Below are 18,252 nucleotides of genomic sequence, written 5' to 3' on the forward strand. Positions count from 1 at the left end.
GCAAAAAATCGACATTGGGATAGATTTAAGAATATATGTCAACCTTAGGTTATATGGTGTAATATACCCTTCTTCTTTTTGGGAAAAGTACAAAAACCCCCTTGTGATTTAAGGTTGGGACAAATAGCATTATGTGCTTTTTCTAGGGACATATAACACCATGTGCTTTAATCCGTCAGACATAGGTGATAACACCATTAAATTTCTTTTCAATAGACCATTTTGCCCTCAATACATTTTTAAGCCATTTTTCAATTAATTTTTTTCTTTTTTTTTCCTAATATGAGAACCAACTTTAGGGTAGACATCAGGGAAAAACATGTCACTGAAAGGATAAAGGCTTATCCTTTGTTTGACCTTTTCCTTTAGGGTACAAAATCAAATTTCCTAAAACTTCCATTGATGGTTTGAATTCTGAAAGAACAATAGCTTCTCCTTTGTCTGAGCTCGTTAGCAAGCAAGCAAGGAGCCTTGAAGGGAGGGAGACTACGAGTACAATCCGTCGCCGGTCGTGATTGGCCGTTAATGGAGTTTAGGTCGATTGTCATTATTAAGCTCCAAAAGTGACCAAGCAGGAGCAGCTAGCACTGTTGAGGTATTTTCGCTTGCTTTCTTGTTCATTATCACTGTGAAGTTTTTCGAGCTGTGGGTTTGATGCTCTGTCTTTCAACTAGAATTGAGGTTTGAGGTCGATGGTAGAACAAAGAAATGAATGAAACCCTCCAATTTTGTGAAGTATTAAGAATTTGTGTTTGCTTGAGGAAAGGGGGCAAACGAATGGTTGTAAGGAAAATGGAAGATGAGGGACATGTTTAGTAGCTTATCACAATTATTGCTTCAGCTTAAACGGGAAAAGAAAGGCATTTCTTGTCGATAGAAGTAGCGCTCTGATTCCCGAAATTGTTTGAATTCTGAAAGGGCAAAATTAGGCTTTCCATTGTTTGAGCTCATCGGCTAGCAAGCTATTTTTAATCTCACATGGCAGTGGGCTCACAGTCACATGCTTCAACTTCCCTTTCTCTAAGAGACACCCCAATTATGAAAGAATTAGTGATAAACCTTAATCTATTGTAGAAGCATGAAAGAACTATGAATGATTCATGTATTTGCAGCACCAATCCTGCCAACTTTATGTAAAGAGTTGGCAAGAGCTGATTTTTCAACATTTGGAACCCCAACCAACATCATTGTTATTGTAGAACTAGAGTAGTCTATCTTCTTCAATTGTCACATATGAGCTTGTAAGAAATTAAGGAACTACACCATGAGGAATCGATTAACTTACTGATATGGAAATTATATTGAAAAAAATAAATTGTTGATATGGGATTCACATGCATTGAGAAATTAAAGAGTCTCAAATCTTAATGATCATGAAAATTCCTCCTAATATAGTCAAAAGTTTTAAGAGTCGTGGATATGGATCAAATCTAAACATGTTAAGTTGTGTATTATATTTTTATAGTGGAGGGGAAAGGAAAGAAACTGCGAGTAAACTGATTTGCATATTAATTGATTTGATTGTATTGAATTATTAAATGATTTATTCATTCATGTTACAAAGACCAAAATGTCAACTTCATTGAAAGAGAATTCTATTAAGGAGGAGCCTTCCGTGATTACTCAAGAGGAACTACACCCTGGTGTGATTACACAAGAACCTAATTGTAGCTACACAACAGAAGTTTCTAGGCAGGTTCCTGCATATGATAAGGATGATGGTGATGGTGGATATGGGGATTCCACTGATGAATCACGTGAGGATGAGGGGGATAATGAAGACTCCGTATGGGTTAATGTAGGAAATGAAGCGAAGATGATGATGTATTCGGGTTTGGTTAGTTGCTCGAACAATTGGACCAATTTTATGTTAAGAGCAATGAAGATATTGAAAGTGAAGACAACACAAATGACTTTGATGAGAATATGGACGAATTTCTCGAAGAAAGGATTTGTGATGATTTGCATAACTTAAGGGGATCAAATGGTGAAAGGGAAATGGATGGGCACCTAGAGTTTGTTGCATGTGTAGGTATCAAAGACCACAATTATTAGTTGGAATGAAATTTGCAAATGTTAAGGAGTTTAGGGCTGCACTAGGGGAATGGTGCATGACGATGAATTATGATTTTAAGTGGCAACATGATGAAGGTACAAGGTGTACTTCCATTTGCAAACATAGGTTAATTTGCAAGTTCAAAGTTCATGCTGTGAAGTTTGCTGATGAAAGTACTTTCCAGATAAGGACTTTCATACCTGAACATACATGCGGATGTGAGAACATTAATCACTTGGTGTTAGCCTTATACCTAGCTAAAAGATACCAATATGACTTCAAGGAGAATTCAAAGCTAGATGTTCATACATTTCAAACCAAAATATAAAGGGAGTTGGGTTGTGAAGTTAGTTTAAAGAAGATCTACACGGCTAAAGCTAACACAATAAAGAATGTTGAGGGAGACCAATTAGAGCAGTATTGCATAATAAGAAATTCTGGAGCAATAATTCTGGAGGAAGACAAGAAGTGTTGTTAAAATTTATGTAGATTCTCAACCTCTAACCATAATAGATGGAGTTCCAAAAAACTGCCCCCACGGTTCCAAAGGTAATATGACTTTATTTATTTGTCGTTTACGATGAATTTCTGATAACATTGCCAAGTAATTTCAATGTTTCATTTTCTTTGGCAGAATCTTTGTTTCCTTTAACGCCATGAAGTACGGCTTCATACATCGGTGTAAACCCTTTATTGGTATAGATGGCTGCCATCTAAAATCACATAATAGAGGACATTTACTTTCTGCTATAGTTAAGGACGGCAATGAGAACATTTTTCAAGTAGCCATGGCTGTAGTTGAGCAAGAAAATAGTGAGAGTTGGGTTTGGTTTCTTACAAAGTTATTAGATGCCATTTCAAGTGAAACTCTCGAGTTCGCTTTCATGTCTGACATGTAAAAGGTAACTACAATCATGTATTTACTTATTTCACATACTTTATACGACTGTAATGTGCTAACTTTACGAGATATTTTGAATGTTAGGGGCTGGTGCAGGCATTTGAGGAGCATTTTCCAAGACTAAACCATAGGTACTGTTTGAAGCACCTATCGGACAATTTTAAGAAGCAGTGGAAAGGAAAGCAGGAAATGGACATTGTATGGGAGGCAGCATCTACAACAACTATCAAATGTTTTGAAGTTGCAATGAAGAAAAGCTACAACTTGAACAAATGCTAGTAGCAAATAGGAAATGTGAAGAGAGTAAATGACCCCATTCGTGGCTATGCAAACCGAATCCCTCTCTTTGGTCCAAGTCTCATTTCAAATCTACTTGTAAGTGTGATTTGTTGGTGAATAATCTAGCTGAATCATTCAATGCTTACATTGTTAGAGCTAGACACACCTATTTTATCTATGTTTGAATGGATAAGGAGAATGCTAATGAGGAGATTTTATGTGAAAAAAACTAGGATGGAGCAATACAAAGGCCTAATAACCCTTAATATCTAATAGAAACTTGAGGAAAATAAGATAGAGAGTTGGAACAGAATAGTAGTACCTGCTGAGGAGAAAAAAATTTGAGATTGATTGTTACATAAACATGTTTTCTGTGAATTTACATGTCAAGATTTGTACATGTACGATGTAAGACATTATTGGTGTTCCATGTGATCATGCTATTGCTTGCATTTACAAAAATAGAAAGACTCAATAACACTATGTGCATTCTTATTACTCTAAAGAGACATATTTAAAGGAATATAGTCAGATTATTGTCCCATTACCAGATAAGAGTACTTGGAAGGGGAAAAACCAATGAGTAGACCCTCCAATTGTGTAAAAACCACATGGTAGGCCTAAAAAGGTCCAGAAAAAGATAGATAGTAAAGTAAAAAACCCTTACAAGTGTCTAGAGCCAACAGACCTATCAAGTGCGGCAATTGTAGAAGAACTGGGCATAATGTGACGAGTTGCAGAGCAACTATCACAAGAAAGACACCCTGGCAAAGAAGAGCGAGGCTGAAAACGGAAAAAGAAGCAAATCGGGCTGCTGGTAGGGGTTCAAGAACTCAGATACAAGCAGATGGTGCAAATTCACCTACAAATAACTCAACTCAAACAACTCAAAGCACCCGAAATGAAACCATAAAAAAGGTAAAAAAAAGTTTGTTTTATTCGATTTCACAAACACCACACGCTTCAAATTTCATACATGCTCGTGTTCTTATTGTTATAGATTCCAGTGCAAAGGAAAAGAATTGCATCTACCCAAGAACAAAGAAGAACTTCAAGGAAGTCAGCTCTAGTCGGAGAAGATAACACTGCAAAAAAGAGACAGAAGGCAACCCATCCAGCTTCGATATAAGGAGGAGCATCTTAGAGGAGATTAGTGTTGATTACACCTGACCTTAGAGGAGATTGGTTTATATACTTTTGTAAAGACATGTCCGTCACTAAGACCTTACTTTAATGGGTAGTAGGAAGCTTTTGATATTTAATGTGGTTTAACTGGTCCCCAAACAATTCCCATGTGATGTTGTGAACTTAAATAGTATTGACAAGTGATCATGTAAATAAAATATTATTTTATCTTCAACCTTGTCTACTTACATAAGTCTCACTTTCTTTCGATAGGAGGCATGAGTCTCTTTTTAAAGTTTATCTGATGCTAGATTTGAGTGATTATGTATGTATGTATGTATTTATTTACTATTTATTTTGGGATAGACCACACCTTTGTGGTTTGGGATTGGGATAAATCGTAGCATTGTGGTTTGAGATTGGAACACATCACACCACTATGGTTTGTGTTAGGACAAATCGCACACTACAAGGGTAATTTTGGAATTTAGAAATATTTTATTTAAAAAAAAGTTTCTAATGGAAAAACTAACGGTGGTACCCCTATGTCTGATGGAGTAAAGCACAGAGTGTTATATGTCCTTGGGAAAAGCACATGATGCTATTTGTCCCAACCTCAAACCATAATGGAGTTTTTTGTACTTTCTCCCCTGTTTTTTTAATAGTTCGTCATTGAGATCCACTTCTGTCTCAGCTCGAATATGGTACATAATAAACATGTCTTGCATGATGTGCAATAATGAAGGGATCATAATCTTGAATCTTGTGTTTGTGCCTAACTTTGGTGATCCCAGTCTCATGATCCATTCACGTTCCCATACCAAAAGTAGGATCGCACCATTCACAAAATAATAGGACTACCGTCTTGATAGTTAATCTATGATATTCCGACTCTATCACCTCCTTTAATATATCGTAATAATCATGTCATCCATCCCTCCGCACCGATATTCCACAATTCGTGGTCGTTCTATATTAGTCGAGTTAATCAGTTTTGAATTTGTAACCATTAATGAAATGCATCTGATATGTCTTTAAGCGCCTGTTGTGACCCCCAAGAACGCGTAGTGTTTCATTCCATGAGTTAGGTATACATAGGCTTGGGAATATGCAACATTGAATGTGAGTTTGATTTATTAACCATGTATTTACCACTTGCTCGAACCATTTGACAAAGTCATCATTAGTTTTCTCTCATACTTGATATTGAGTAACATTCAAACTAGTAGTGAATATATTACATTATCAAATAGGGTCAAAGTAGTTAGATTAAATCTATACATCATATGGATTACATTCAGAAAGTTTTGTCCCTGTAGATAAGGTTTTAAGGGATATTTACTCATAGTATGGCTTAACCTCGAGGTAATCAAGTAACACCATAAAGCTTGCGACTTAAAACTCTGCATCGTTCAAGTATCTCTTATCACTAGTTCCCGCATGACGTCTCAGTTGATTGAAATCTCATACGTTAGAGGCGAAGTGCTGGATGCCCCACCATCATTATTACTAGGGACTCGTATTCTTAGACTATAAACATCAGCTTGTAAATACTATGAGCATAAATTTACTATCTCCATGCTCAAATATTTCATGCATATTGACTCTTCAACACGAGCTTTTTGCCTAATAATCTGCTTTAGTTTGCAAAGATACCTCTCGAATGGATACATCAACTTGAATTGAATGGGCCTTTCGTTCTGTGCTTCATCTATCAAATGTACTAGCAAATGCTCCATGCAATCGAAAAACGCGAGGGAAAGATCCTCTCCAACTTGCACAAGATCATGGGTATATTCCGCTCCATCACGTCCAAGTCTTCGTGCCTTAAAGTCATGAAATACAAATCTTTGAAAAATTTACCGAGCTCTGACAGGGGTTTCCATATGTGATTGAGCAAGTCTCTAAATGCGATAGGCAATAATTGTTCCATGAATATGTAACAATCATGACTCTTTTACCCTTGAAAGGTACATTGATCGAGACCAACTGATCTTGCTACATTGGATGAATATCCATTTGGCATCTCAAGGTTACTCACCCATTCACAAATCTTTCGTTTCTGATAGTGTGAGAACGTATATTGGGTCTTGGGCATTTGAAGGCCTTTGCCTCTTCCTTCCATCAGATGTAATTCGAGGACTGTTACACCCCATTTTCAAGTTCATTCGAGCATTGATGTTGTCTTTTTATCATACTCTTAATGTCCATGATGGTATTGAAAATATTGTTGAAGACATTCTTCTAAATGTGCATGACATCTAAGTTATGTCGGATGAGGTGACCCCTTCCAGTATGGCAACTCTCAAAAGATGTTGTGCTTGTTGAATTGTGATTCTTCCCATAATCATCATCATTGACATGCCTTCCTTCTTTCGTTACTTTCTTCACGTTATAGCTAACTCACCCGAATATTTGTCGATCATCTACCATCAGGGGCAATTCTTCTCCCTCAATACTTCATATATGGATGGTTTTTCGGCAAGAATGTTCTCTGACAATCGAATCAACTATTCTTACAGCCATGTTTAAGTGTGAATACTTTGTTGTAACTCATACAGTGAGGACTTGCCAATTTTCCAGCAATCACCCAACCCCATAACATACCATAAGCCAAGAAATTATTTATAGTTCACATCAAAATAGCCCTCACGTTAAAGTTTTGACTTGTCGAAGCATCATAAGTAGTAATCCTAATATGTTACAACTCATTTAGCTCATTAATAAGTGGCAACAAATTAAAATCTATCATTGACTTTAGATTTTTTGGCCCAAGTATGATACATGTCAGAAATATATACTCCGACCTTATACACAATTCTAAAGGCAAGTTTTACATAACAATAATGACATGCCAACACGAGCAAGACTTCTTCCCTCTTTTGAAAGGAGCGAACCGGTCTAAACATAATCTGAGCCAACCATTACGAGGGTTAGATTTGAAATCTGAGTAAACATCGTCGAATTGCTTTCAAGATCTCCAATCAGATGGATGACACATTACATTTTCAGCGCGAAGATTCTCGTAATGCCATCTCATGTTGCCTGCTGAGATCGGATATGCATAAAGCCTTTTCAATCTCGAGATGAGAGGCAAGTAGTGAAATTGTTTCCTTGCCACTACCTTAATTTTGCTTTTAGCATCATAATGACATTTGTATATCTTATCACCATAGAATTTGCACCTATTACAACTAGCATTGTCCTTATAATACAACATACACCCTTTTGGACAATAATAAAAAGTTACGGTGCTCAATCCAAGACTTGACACTAAATTATCCGCCATCATTCATAGGAAAGCAACTGTGTATCATGGCCAGAAGCTCATTGATCGCACTTAGGCCACATTGTAATCACTTTCGACTCTCAGTAATCTAGCAGCAAACCTTAATGCGGAGTGATAGGTCTCTAGATTTGGCTCATCAACAACAAACATTAATACTCCGTTTGGTTTTGTAATCAAGTTTTTAAAATTTTAACTCTAATTTTAACTCTACTCATTATACAACAAAAATCAACAACACAATTATTACTTTTTCCCTTTTTAATACTAAATTCTCTCAACTATCCATTACTTTTTCTACAATTTAACAACATAAGCATTACTTTCTTTTAACTATTCATTACTTTTTCACACTTTTTCTCATAATTCAATAATACAATCATTACAACCCAATTAAAATTAAAACTCAATTCTACTTAACTCTAAAACCAAACACACCATAAAGATCCTAAATGCATTTTATACCCATAATCCTGCCTCACCCCATCATAGACCATGTTCCCATACTTATCCAATGGATTCCCATAAATCCCAATTGCATTCGAATTTGCTACCACTCCAGCAAAACTAGAAGTTGCATAAGGATCGACTTCCCCATTATTACTCCAATACTAATAGTTAGGCTTGATACCTTTCCGATACAAATGTTCATGAACCTCAGTGAGTGGTAAAAAACACCATTTGGTCTAACACTTTAAGCATGGACACTGAATTTTCCCCCTTACTCAATTTGGTAAACTGGAAGCATGCTCCGATAATGTTTTCCCCCCATCAATGAACTCTTGCCTAATACCTCAACGATTCAGATTATTCTTATTGTACATCCATTCTCAATGTGGAGGGATATTCATATAAACACATTGCTTAAAAAATACAAACAGTAGACATCACATCAATTAATCAATCAATCACATAGGCACAAACAATAACTAATATTCAGATCTCCTTATTACACCGCAGCAAACAATACAAACATAACCAAATCCATAATGTGAAGGCTCAACCACTTCTCCAAACGTCATTCTCCTTCCCCACAATTCTAAAATGGCAACTAACTAGGTTCATATACAATTAATTTAACTAAACTTAATGTTTCAATTAAAACTACACGTTAATTATATATAAGTAAACGTAATATTATACCTTCAATGCAACTTAGCAACAAGTGTAAGGGGATTATGGACCGTGCAAGAACCTATATAACATAAAATATTATAATTAGGCAATTTCACGCCTTGGACATATTATTTTTCGTCAAATTAATTCAGCAATTAAATTAATTATTTCTAATTTTCATCATACATTATAGTTATATATTTTTTTAATTAATTAATTATATGCCAAATTTTCATCAAATTTTTAATTACATTATTCTAATTTTCACAAAAGTAACAACTCATTAATTTTCATCAATTACAGTATTCTAATTACAATTTCTTATGTAAAAATTTTATTTTCATCAAGTAGAATATATTTACATTCTAATTTTTGTCACACGTTCTAATTACAATATTTGTTATGTAAATAATTCATTAATTTATTTTTTAAAAAATTATAAGCTCAACAAAATATTTAAAAAATTCAAATTTAACTTATAAATTAAAAAAACACAAATTCTAATTTGTAATTAAAAAGAGTAATTTATATATACAAATTAGTGGAAGGGGTGACGAGCTAAATGCCGAGGCCCGAGGGAGGGGGAAGGTGTTGGATAACCGAGCACGTGCGCAGCGGAAAGTTTAATTACGATAAAAATCAAATTTTTATCGCGTGCTCGTTCAATCAAAAACTTCAAGATCACATCTTGACATAAGAATCACCTTCTAAACGAATAGATAACATCACACAATGAATCCATAAGAAAAGTTACGAACTTTTCACTAACCTTATTGATTCGAGTCGATCAAATTAGCCGTCCAAGTGTCCGGCCTCTAGCTCGTCCACATGAGCACGTCTCCACCGAGATTAGACTCCTCTTGACCTGTACGCTTCGATCTAGGTCACCGATCTCGAACGGAATCCTCACGGAATGAAAGGATCTTTTCAAGGACGCCAAGGACAACACCGAAACGCCGAATCAGATCCGAGAAGAACTCCGATCAGCCTCGGGAGTTCACGGCAACAATTGTTCAGCCGTCTCTCCTCTTCCTCTCTTTCTAATATTAGGGCTTTCGATCAATTAACCTCTTCCTCTCTTTCTAATATTAGGGCTTTCGATCAATTAACCTCTTCCTCTCTTTCTAATATTAGGGTTTTCGATCAATTAACCTCTTCCTCTCTTTCTAATATTAGGGTTTTCGATCAATTAACCTCTAGGGTTAACCGTAAGAACATATCTATATATATTCTTACCCTAGGGACTAAAATGCAATTATTAATTAATCCGAATTAATTAATAAATCACAAATGAGTCCTCACAATTTAAGTCATCCAATGACTTACCCTTATAGTTAGAAAGAAAGATTAAATAAGTCCTTGACACGAGTTTCTATCAATAGACAATCTATTTACAGAAACTTTCCAAATAAGGAAACTATCGTATTTCCTTAATATATTTATCCTTGATATTGAACTCGGCTTCAGGATGTGCTAGCACCCTTACAACCACATTGCAAGCTTCGTTCGATAATTAATTTCTAATTAACATCCTTAATTAGAATTAATTCTTTTTTCGGTTTAGACACGCTCAATGTGTGTGACTAACTAGGTTCATCATCAAATGGCAATGGTATTATAGTATCAACTCATTTGATACTACCAGAAACTCTTTCTGTTACCGAAAGCATAATTCCCAAAATGCCCTTGGTTCCCAAAGTTCACGAGTGACACCTAGCAGCATATCGTGACAATCCAAAAGATGACGAATGTATAATTGGAACATTCTGATGAACCTCTGATCGTATATACCATGCACTGAATCCTTTCACTACAAGATCCCAATCTAGCCAGAGTTACGGTAAATGCCAAACTCTAAAGCCGATCATATGGACTCTCTAATTTCATTCTTAGATCTGTAGCACTTGAACATAAACTCTTTTCTATTCAAGTCTATCTACCCGGCCGAGGATTTCTCGATCCAAAATAAAACTCATATCCATAGGACATTTTTCCTGTTTACTCAGGTTAGTGAATCCCGTCTTGATCAGACACCTAACTCCAAGTATAACTAATTAGGACCACTATCTGCCGAATACTCACGCTAAGCACAAATACATTAGCAGTAGCAAATCCTAATTACCTATACTTGAGATAGCGTTCCATCTCAGGTCTAAGGACTATATGCACTAATACGATCCAGATAACATTCATTGACATTAGTAAATTACCGTATGAATGTTATCTGCACGTCATTCGACTACTTATCATATAAGTATCCACATATCTGTCATGATAACAGTTATCAAATAGCATGAGACTCACTACTCCATCTTCATTAGTATCTGTATACTAATCATGGAAACAGACAGAGGTAACGATCTATCTGGAGAAATAATGTCCAATTAAGTCTCCTACGATCGTGAACAGTTTAAAGATATTCTTACCGAATTACTTCGTCACTCATATTCTTAACTCTTAAGAATGAAGCATTCAAAATATCTTAAGGACTTTATTCTAATAAACATAGACAATATACGAATAATAGAATAAACATTATTGCCATAAAAGGAATTATTCAAATACATAAATCAAGCTCTAGGGCATATCACTAACAATCTCCCACTTGCACTAGAGCCACTCAGTACCGTATCTAAGACCCATCTTCTCAAGATGTTTCTCTAGCTGCTGCTGCGTCATGGCCTTCGTGAGTGGATCAGCGACATTATCTGCTGAAGCTACTTTCTGCACAGCTATATCGCCTCTCCCGATAATCTCCCTGATAATATGATATCTCCTCTCAATGTGTTTGGACTTCTGATGTGACCTCGGTTCCTTTGCCTGAGCAATCGCTCCAGTATTATCACAGTACAGCTCTACTGGTGACGATATGGAGTGAACAATACCGAGTTCAGTCACAAACTTCCGAATCCAAACTGCCTCCTTCGCTGCATCAGATGCAGCAATATACTCAGCCTCTGTAGTGGAATCTGCAGTCGTCTCTTGCTTAGAACTCTTCCAGCTAACTGCACCTCCATTACAGGTGAATATATAACCGGAGATAGACTTTCTATCATCCACATCTGATTGAAAATCAGAATCTGTAAACCCGTCTAGTCTCAACTCACCTCCTCCATATACCAGAACCATATCCTTAGTTCTTCTCAAGTACTTAAGGATGTTCTTGACAGCAGTCCAATGATCAAGTCCTGGGTTGGATTGATACCTGCTAGTCATACTAACAGCATACGCAATATCCGGCCTTGTACACAGCATAGCATACATCAGGCTACCTATAACCGAAGCATAAGGCACCTGTGCCATCTTCTCTCTCTCCTCGGGAGTCTTGGGAGACATCGCTTTAGAGAGATGGATACCGTGTCTCACAGGGAGCAATCCTCTTCTAGAATCTTGCATGTTGAACCTCTTCAACACCTTATCCAGATATAGAGCTTGGGATAGACCTATCAATCTTTTCGGTCTATCTCTATAGATCCGAATACCTAGTATATAGTTCGCTTCGCCCAAATCCTTCATGGAGAAAGTATTAGACAACCAGACCTTTACAGAAGTGAGCATACCAATATCATTACCTATCAGCAGAATGTCATCCACGTATAATACAAGAAAGGCAATCATGCTCCCACTAGCCTTCTTATACACACATGGTTCATCTTCGTTCTTGATGAAGCCAAAAGACTTTACGGCCTCATCAAAACGCCGATTCCAGCTCCTCGAAACCTGCTTAAGACCATAAATGGATCTCTTAAGCTTGCACACCTTGGACTTATCCTTGGATTCAAAACCCTTGGGTTGGTCCATGAATATGTCTTCCTCAATGTATCCGTTGAGGAATGCGGTCTTGACATCCATTTGCCAAACCTCATAATCATAGTGCGCAGCAATTGCTAGCATTATTCTGATAGACTTTAGCATGGATACAGGCAAGAAAGTCTCCTCATAGTCGACTCCCAGCTTCTGGCGATAACCCTTCGCCACTAGCCTAGCTTTATAGGTCTCTACCTTTCCATCAGCACCAATCTTCCTCTTGAAAATCCATTTGTTCCTTATAGGTACTATACCTTCAAGAGGGTCAACAAGATCCCAGACTTGGTTCTTGCTCATGGAGTCCATCTCGGACTTCATGGCCTCTAGCCATTTAGAAGAATCTATATCTGATATAGCTTCCTCATAAGTGGTAGGATCATCCCTATGATCATTATCTCCATGAACGAATAACTCTTGTACGTTCTCATGGAGATTAAGGTATCTTGCGGGAGTATGAGTTACCCTACCAGACCTTCGAGATTCTGTGACATTCTCAATCTGAATAGATGTCTCAACTGGTTTATCAATGTCCATCGAAATGGGCATCTGATCGGTTTGTGGTACTGATGACGCCTCATCAAGTACTATCTGCCTTCCTATGCCACCTTCTTGGACAAACTGTTTCTCCAAAAAGATCGCATCTCTACTAATAACAACCCTTTGCTCAGTAGGGAAATAAAAATAGTATCCAAGGCTGTCACTTGGATAACCAACAAACCTGCTTTTCTCGGACCGGGTTTTCAACTTATCGGTCTTCTGTTTCTTAATGAATGCAGGACAACCCCAAATCTTAACGTGCTTAAGACTAGGTGTCCTACCATTCCATATCTCATATGGAGTGGTAGAGACCGACTTGCTTGGAATTCTGTTAAGCAAGTAACACGCGGTTTGCAACGCATATCCCCACATCGAAATGGGGAGATCTGTATAGCTCATCATCGACCGAACCATGTCCAACAGGGTACGGTTCCTCCTTTCAGAAACTCCATTCAATTGTGGTGTTCCTAGTGGAGTGAATTGAGAAACAATACTGTGTTCCTTTAGGAAATCACCAAACTCAGTACTCATGTACTCTCCTCCTCGATCTGATCGAAGAGTCTTGATGCTCTTCCCTTTCTGTTTTTCTACTTCAGCTTTGAATTCCTTGAACTTTTCAAAGGATTCGTGTTTATACTTCATAAGATAAACATACCCAAAACGAGAATAATCATCGGTAAAGGTAATGAAGTAGGAATAACCACCCCGAGCCATTTCACTAAATGGACCACACACATCGCTATGTATGAGTTCTAAAACTTCCTTAGCCCTCTCCATTTGTCCCACAAATGGAGTCCTAGTCATCTTGCCTTGAAGACAAGACTCGCAAGTTGAATTGGGTTCAGAACCCAATGGAACTATAAGTCCCATCTTTTCCAACTTACGTATCCTATCATCTGCAACATGCCCTAGTCTAAGGTGCCAAAGTTGCTTTAAACTTGGAATAGATTCGGATACGGTGTTAATTTCAATCGTGTTCGGAATCGTTTTATTTCTAGCTCTAAGATAATAAAGGCCATTGTGTAAATAACCAACGCCAATAACTTTATTACCATAATAAATGTTGCAAACATCATGTCTGAAATCAAACAAGTATCCACTCCTAGTCAAACTAGAAACAAAAATAATGTTCCGATAGGCATTTGGTAAAACTAAAACACGATCTAGAAATAAAACATGTCCATCCAAATGTAACGAAGTCGACCCCACAGCTTTGGCCGCAACACTTGCTCCATTGCCGATCTTTAGGCAGACCTCATTCCTTCCGAGGACCCTACTGCTTGCTAGCCCCTGCATAGAGGTACAAACGTGTGAGCTTGCACCAGTATCAAGAACCCCAGCTGTAGATGAGCTATATGAACCATTGGAACTAACATAACAAGAGATAGACATACTTCTAAAGGTTTCTTTCCCTTATTTGCCTTCAACGAGGCGAGGTACTGCTGACAGTTCCTCTTCCAATGTCCATTCTTGCCGCAGTGGAAACAAGTTCCCTTATCCGCAACAACCTTTGCCTTGCCCTTATTCTTGGACACCCCTGCTGACTGTTGAGGAACAGAGCCTTTCTTGGACTTCTTATTCTTCTTCCCAGTCTTACTGGAAGAAGTACCAGCCACAAGAACGACTTCCTTATCCTTCCTTTTATTGTTCATAGCATTATGTGCAGTGACCAACATGTTTAGCAGCTCAGACAACGAACATGATAACTTGTTCATGTGAAAGTTCACAATGAACCCTGAGAAAGAATCTGGGAGAGACTGAAGAACTAAATCCACATGGAGTTCTTTTTCCATCTGGAACTCAAGCTTCTCAAGCTGTTCAATCAGCCTGATCATCTTCTGCACATGAGCTGCGACTTCAGTTCCCTCCTGCATTCTCTCACGGAACAATTCCTTCGATATCTCATATCGTGCGGTCCTGCTATTCTCCCCATATAGCTCCTGAGATTCTTCAAGATCTCACGAGAACTCTTCATGTTCTCATGCTGCTTCTGCAACTCATTGCTCATGGAAGCAAGCATATAGCAGCGGACCTTCGTGTCATCAACAGACCACTGATCATATGCGTCCTGCTGATCACTCGTAGCATCCCCGCCAGGAGTTCAATTTCTTGAGTCTCCAAGATATATCCCAGAGCCTCCATGTTTAGGACACTGTTCAGGTTACGGAGCCAGTCCGAAAAATTAGGCCCAGTGAGCCTATTATCATTCAGTATGCACGAGAGAGGATTCATAGATTTCATACTTATCATGACTGCAGAAAATAACAAGATTAAATTAATCAATTTATGTATATATTTAACCATAATGATCATGGACTTTCAATCAAAATGGTCTCCCACTATCTTTTCGAATCCTACACTTCCAAAATAGGCAACGGAAATCCTAATCGGGAAAGATTCCTAGCGGGTGATTGAATTCTCATAGAATATTAATTCCCTCAGGTACCCGCCATTATTGGAAAACAAGCATTCTACAAGTGAACAACTCCTTGTTCAGTACATCTCTATGTACGGCTCAATCAATTCGGCTCCTAGTACTCTGGACCTCAGGTGCCTGCCGTTATTGGTCCATTATACATAGTTAAGTCTAACCCACCAAACCCTAGATATCAGCTACCTCATGTGCCTGCCGTTATTGGCAACTAACAATCTAAAACATTACATGTTTTAACATTCATGCAAAAAGATCTCTTAGTCTGTCTCATGCCCCCGTGTGTCCATGACCAACAACGAAACAAATTAAAACTCTCTGGAGAATGCTTTGGTGGAGAGCCATGACAGAGGTTCGCAACCTCATGCCATTCTCAACTTAATATTTTAATTTGGAAGATTTTATTTAAGGTGACCTAATTACTATTCGGTTTCACTTTGCACATTATCCGTATTCACACATCACATGCATAAATATGTACTCGGAATCGATAAAAACATGATCATGGATTTACTATTAGCCTAATCCTAGAGCCACAAGAATTAAGCAAAAATTTCCAAAAGTCCATAATCACACACCATGCTCGAAATTTATATAAGAAACTAATAGCAAAAAAAAGGAAATAAATTTCGTGCTAATTTTGTAACTCTTTACAAAATATCCAAATATCACATATTAGGAAATTTTCAATTTTTTTAAAATTATACAAGATATCATATATCCAGTGTATCTTCAAAATTCCTTTTTGATATCAAATATCAAATTTCTGATCTCATTAGAATAGGATATCAAATATCCAATTTCCATAAAATCAAATTTTACGAAAACAATTTTGGTAATTAATTGTTTCGGAAATCTAATTTCCAAAATTATCGAAAATTGCCCATTGTTCGACCGAGAAGAACAACCATCCTTGTCCAACAATTAGCAGCAAACCAAGAGAACAATTACAGCAAAAAATAAAAATAAAAATGTTCAACAGCCATCCAATTCACCCGAGAAGACCCTGAGAGTCCAGTAGCCACTAAGCAAGCAATAATTGCCAGGAATAGCCGCCAAAACCACTACTTTGCCCAGCTCTGACCGAGGACTTTCCTCAGCCATTGAGCAGTGGCTGTGATTCAAACAAAACAATTAATCCAATTGTATTGTCTAGGGCCGGTAACGAAAAACAATTTCTCGTTCCCAATTCGATATCGATTTATCAAACAATTCAATAAATCACAATCAACCACCAAAATTTGAGCACAAAATATGTATCTAAACGATTAGAAGGATGTCTCTGATACCACTTTTGGATTACCGAGCACGTCTCCACCGAGATTAGACTCCTCTCGACCTGTACACTCCGATCAATTAACCTCTTCCTCTCTTTCTAATATTAGGGTTTTCGATCAATTAGCCTCTAGGGTTAACCGTAAGAACATATCTATATATATTCTTACCCTAGAGACTAAAATGCAATTATTAATTAATCCGAATTAATTAATAAATCACAAATGAGTCCTCACAATTTAAGTCATCCAATGACTTACCCTTATAGTTAGAAAGAAAGATTAAGTAAGTACTTGACACGAGTTTCTATCAATAGCCAATCTATTTACAGAAACTTTCCAAATAAGGAAACTATCGTATTTCCTTAATATATTTATCCTTGATATTGAACTCGGCTTCAGGATGTGCTAGCACCCTTACAACCACATTGCAAGCCTTGTTCGATAATTAATTTCTAATTAACATCCTTAATTCGAATTAATTCTTTTCTCGGTTTAGACACGCTCAATGTGTGTGACTAACTAGGTTCATCATCAAATGGCAATGGTATTATAGTATCAACTCATTTGATACTACCAGAAACTCTTTCTGTTACCGAAAGCATAATTCCCAAAATGTCATTGGTTCCCAAAGTTCACGAGTGACACCTAGCAGCATATCGTGACAATCCAAAAGATGACGAATGTATAATTGGAACATTCTGATGAACCTCTGATCGTATATACCATGCACTGAATCCTTTCACTACAAGATCACAATCTAGCCAGAGTTACGGTAAATGCCAAACTCTAAAGCCGATCATATGGACTCTCTAATTTCATTCTTAGATCTGTAGCACTTGAACATAAACTCTTTTCTATTCAAGTCTATCTACCCGGCCGAGGATTTCTCGATCCAAAATAAAACTCATATCCATAGGACATTTTTCCTGTTTACTCAGGTTAGTGAATCCCGTCTTGATCAGACACCTAACTCCAAGTATAACTAACTAGGACCACTATCTGCCGAATACTCACGCTAAGCACAAATACATTAGCAGTAGCAAATCCTAATTACCTATACTTGAGATAGCGTTCCATCTCAGGTCTAAGGACTATATGCACTAATACGATCCAGATAACATTCATTGACATTAGTAAATTACCGTATGAATGTTATCTGCACGTCACGTTCGACTACTTATCATATAAGTATCTACATATCTGTCATGATAACAGTTATCAAATAGCATGAGACTCACTACTCCATCTTCATTAGTATCTGTATACTAATCATGGAAACAACAGAGGTAACGATCTATTTGGAGAAATAATGTCCAGTTAAGTCTCCTACGATCGTGAACAGTTTAAAGATATTCTTACCGAATTACTTCGTCACTCATATTCTTAACTCTTAAGAATGAAGCATTCAAAATATCTTAAGGACTTTATTCTAATAAA

At 37.2% G+C, this 18,252-nt stretch overlaps 1 protein-coding gene across 1 annotated transcript; it reads right to left on the minus strand.

Annotated features, from left to right (window-relative positions):
• Positions 1–11,373: 11,373 nt before the first annotated feature.
• LOC116212094 (secreted RxLR effector protein 161-like) lies at positions 11,374–12,066 on the minus strand. Its single transcript, XM_031546676.1, has one exon. The coding sequence runs from the start codon at positions 12,064–12,066 to the stop codon at positions 11,374–11,376; it is 693 nt and encodes a 230-aa protein (XP_031402536.1).
• Between the last annotated feature and the right edge of the window lie 6,186 nt (positions 12,067–18,252).

The sequence above is a fragment of the Punica granatum genome, chromosome 6, assembly GCF_007655135.1.
Source record: "Punica granatum isolate Tunisia-2019 chromosome 6, ASM765513v2, whole genome shotgun sequence".
Classification (NCBI taxonomy): Eukaryota; Viridiplantae; Streptophyta; class Magnoliopsida; order Myrtales; family Lythraceae; genus Punica; species Punica granatum.

Bases quoted from the DNA above. Each gene is read 5' to 3' on its own strand.
- LOC116212094 (XM_031546676.1), bottom strand. From the start codon at position 12,066: ATGGCACAGGTGCCTTATGCTTCGGTTATAGGTAGCCTGATGTATGCT.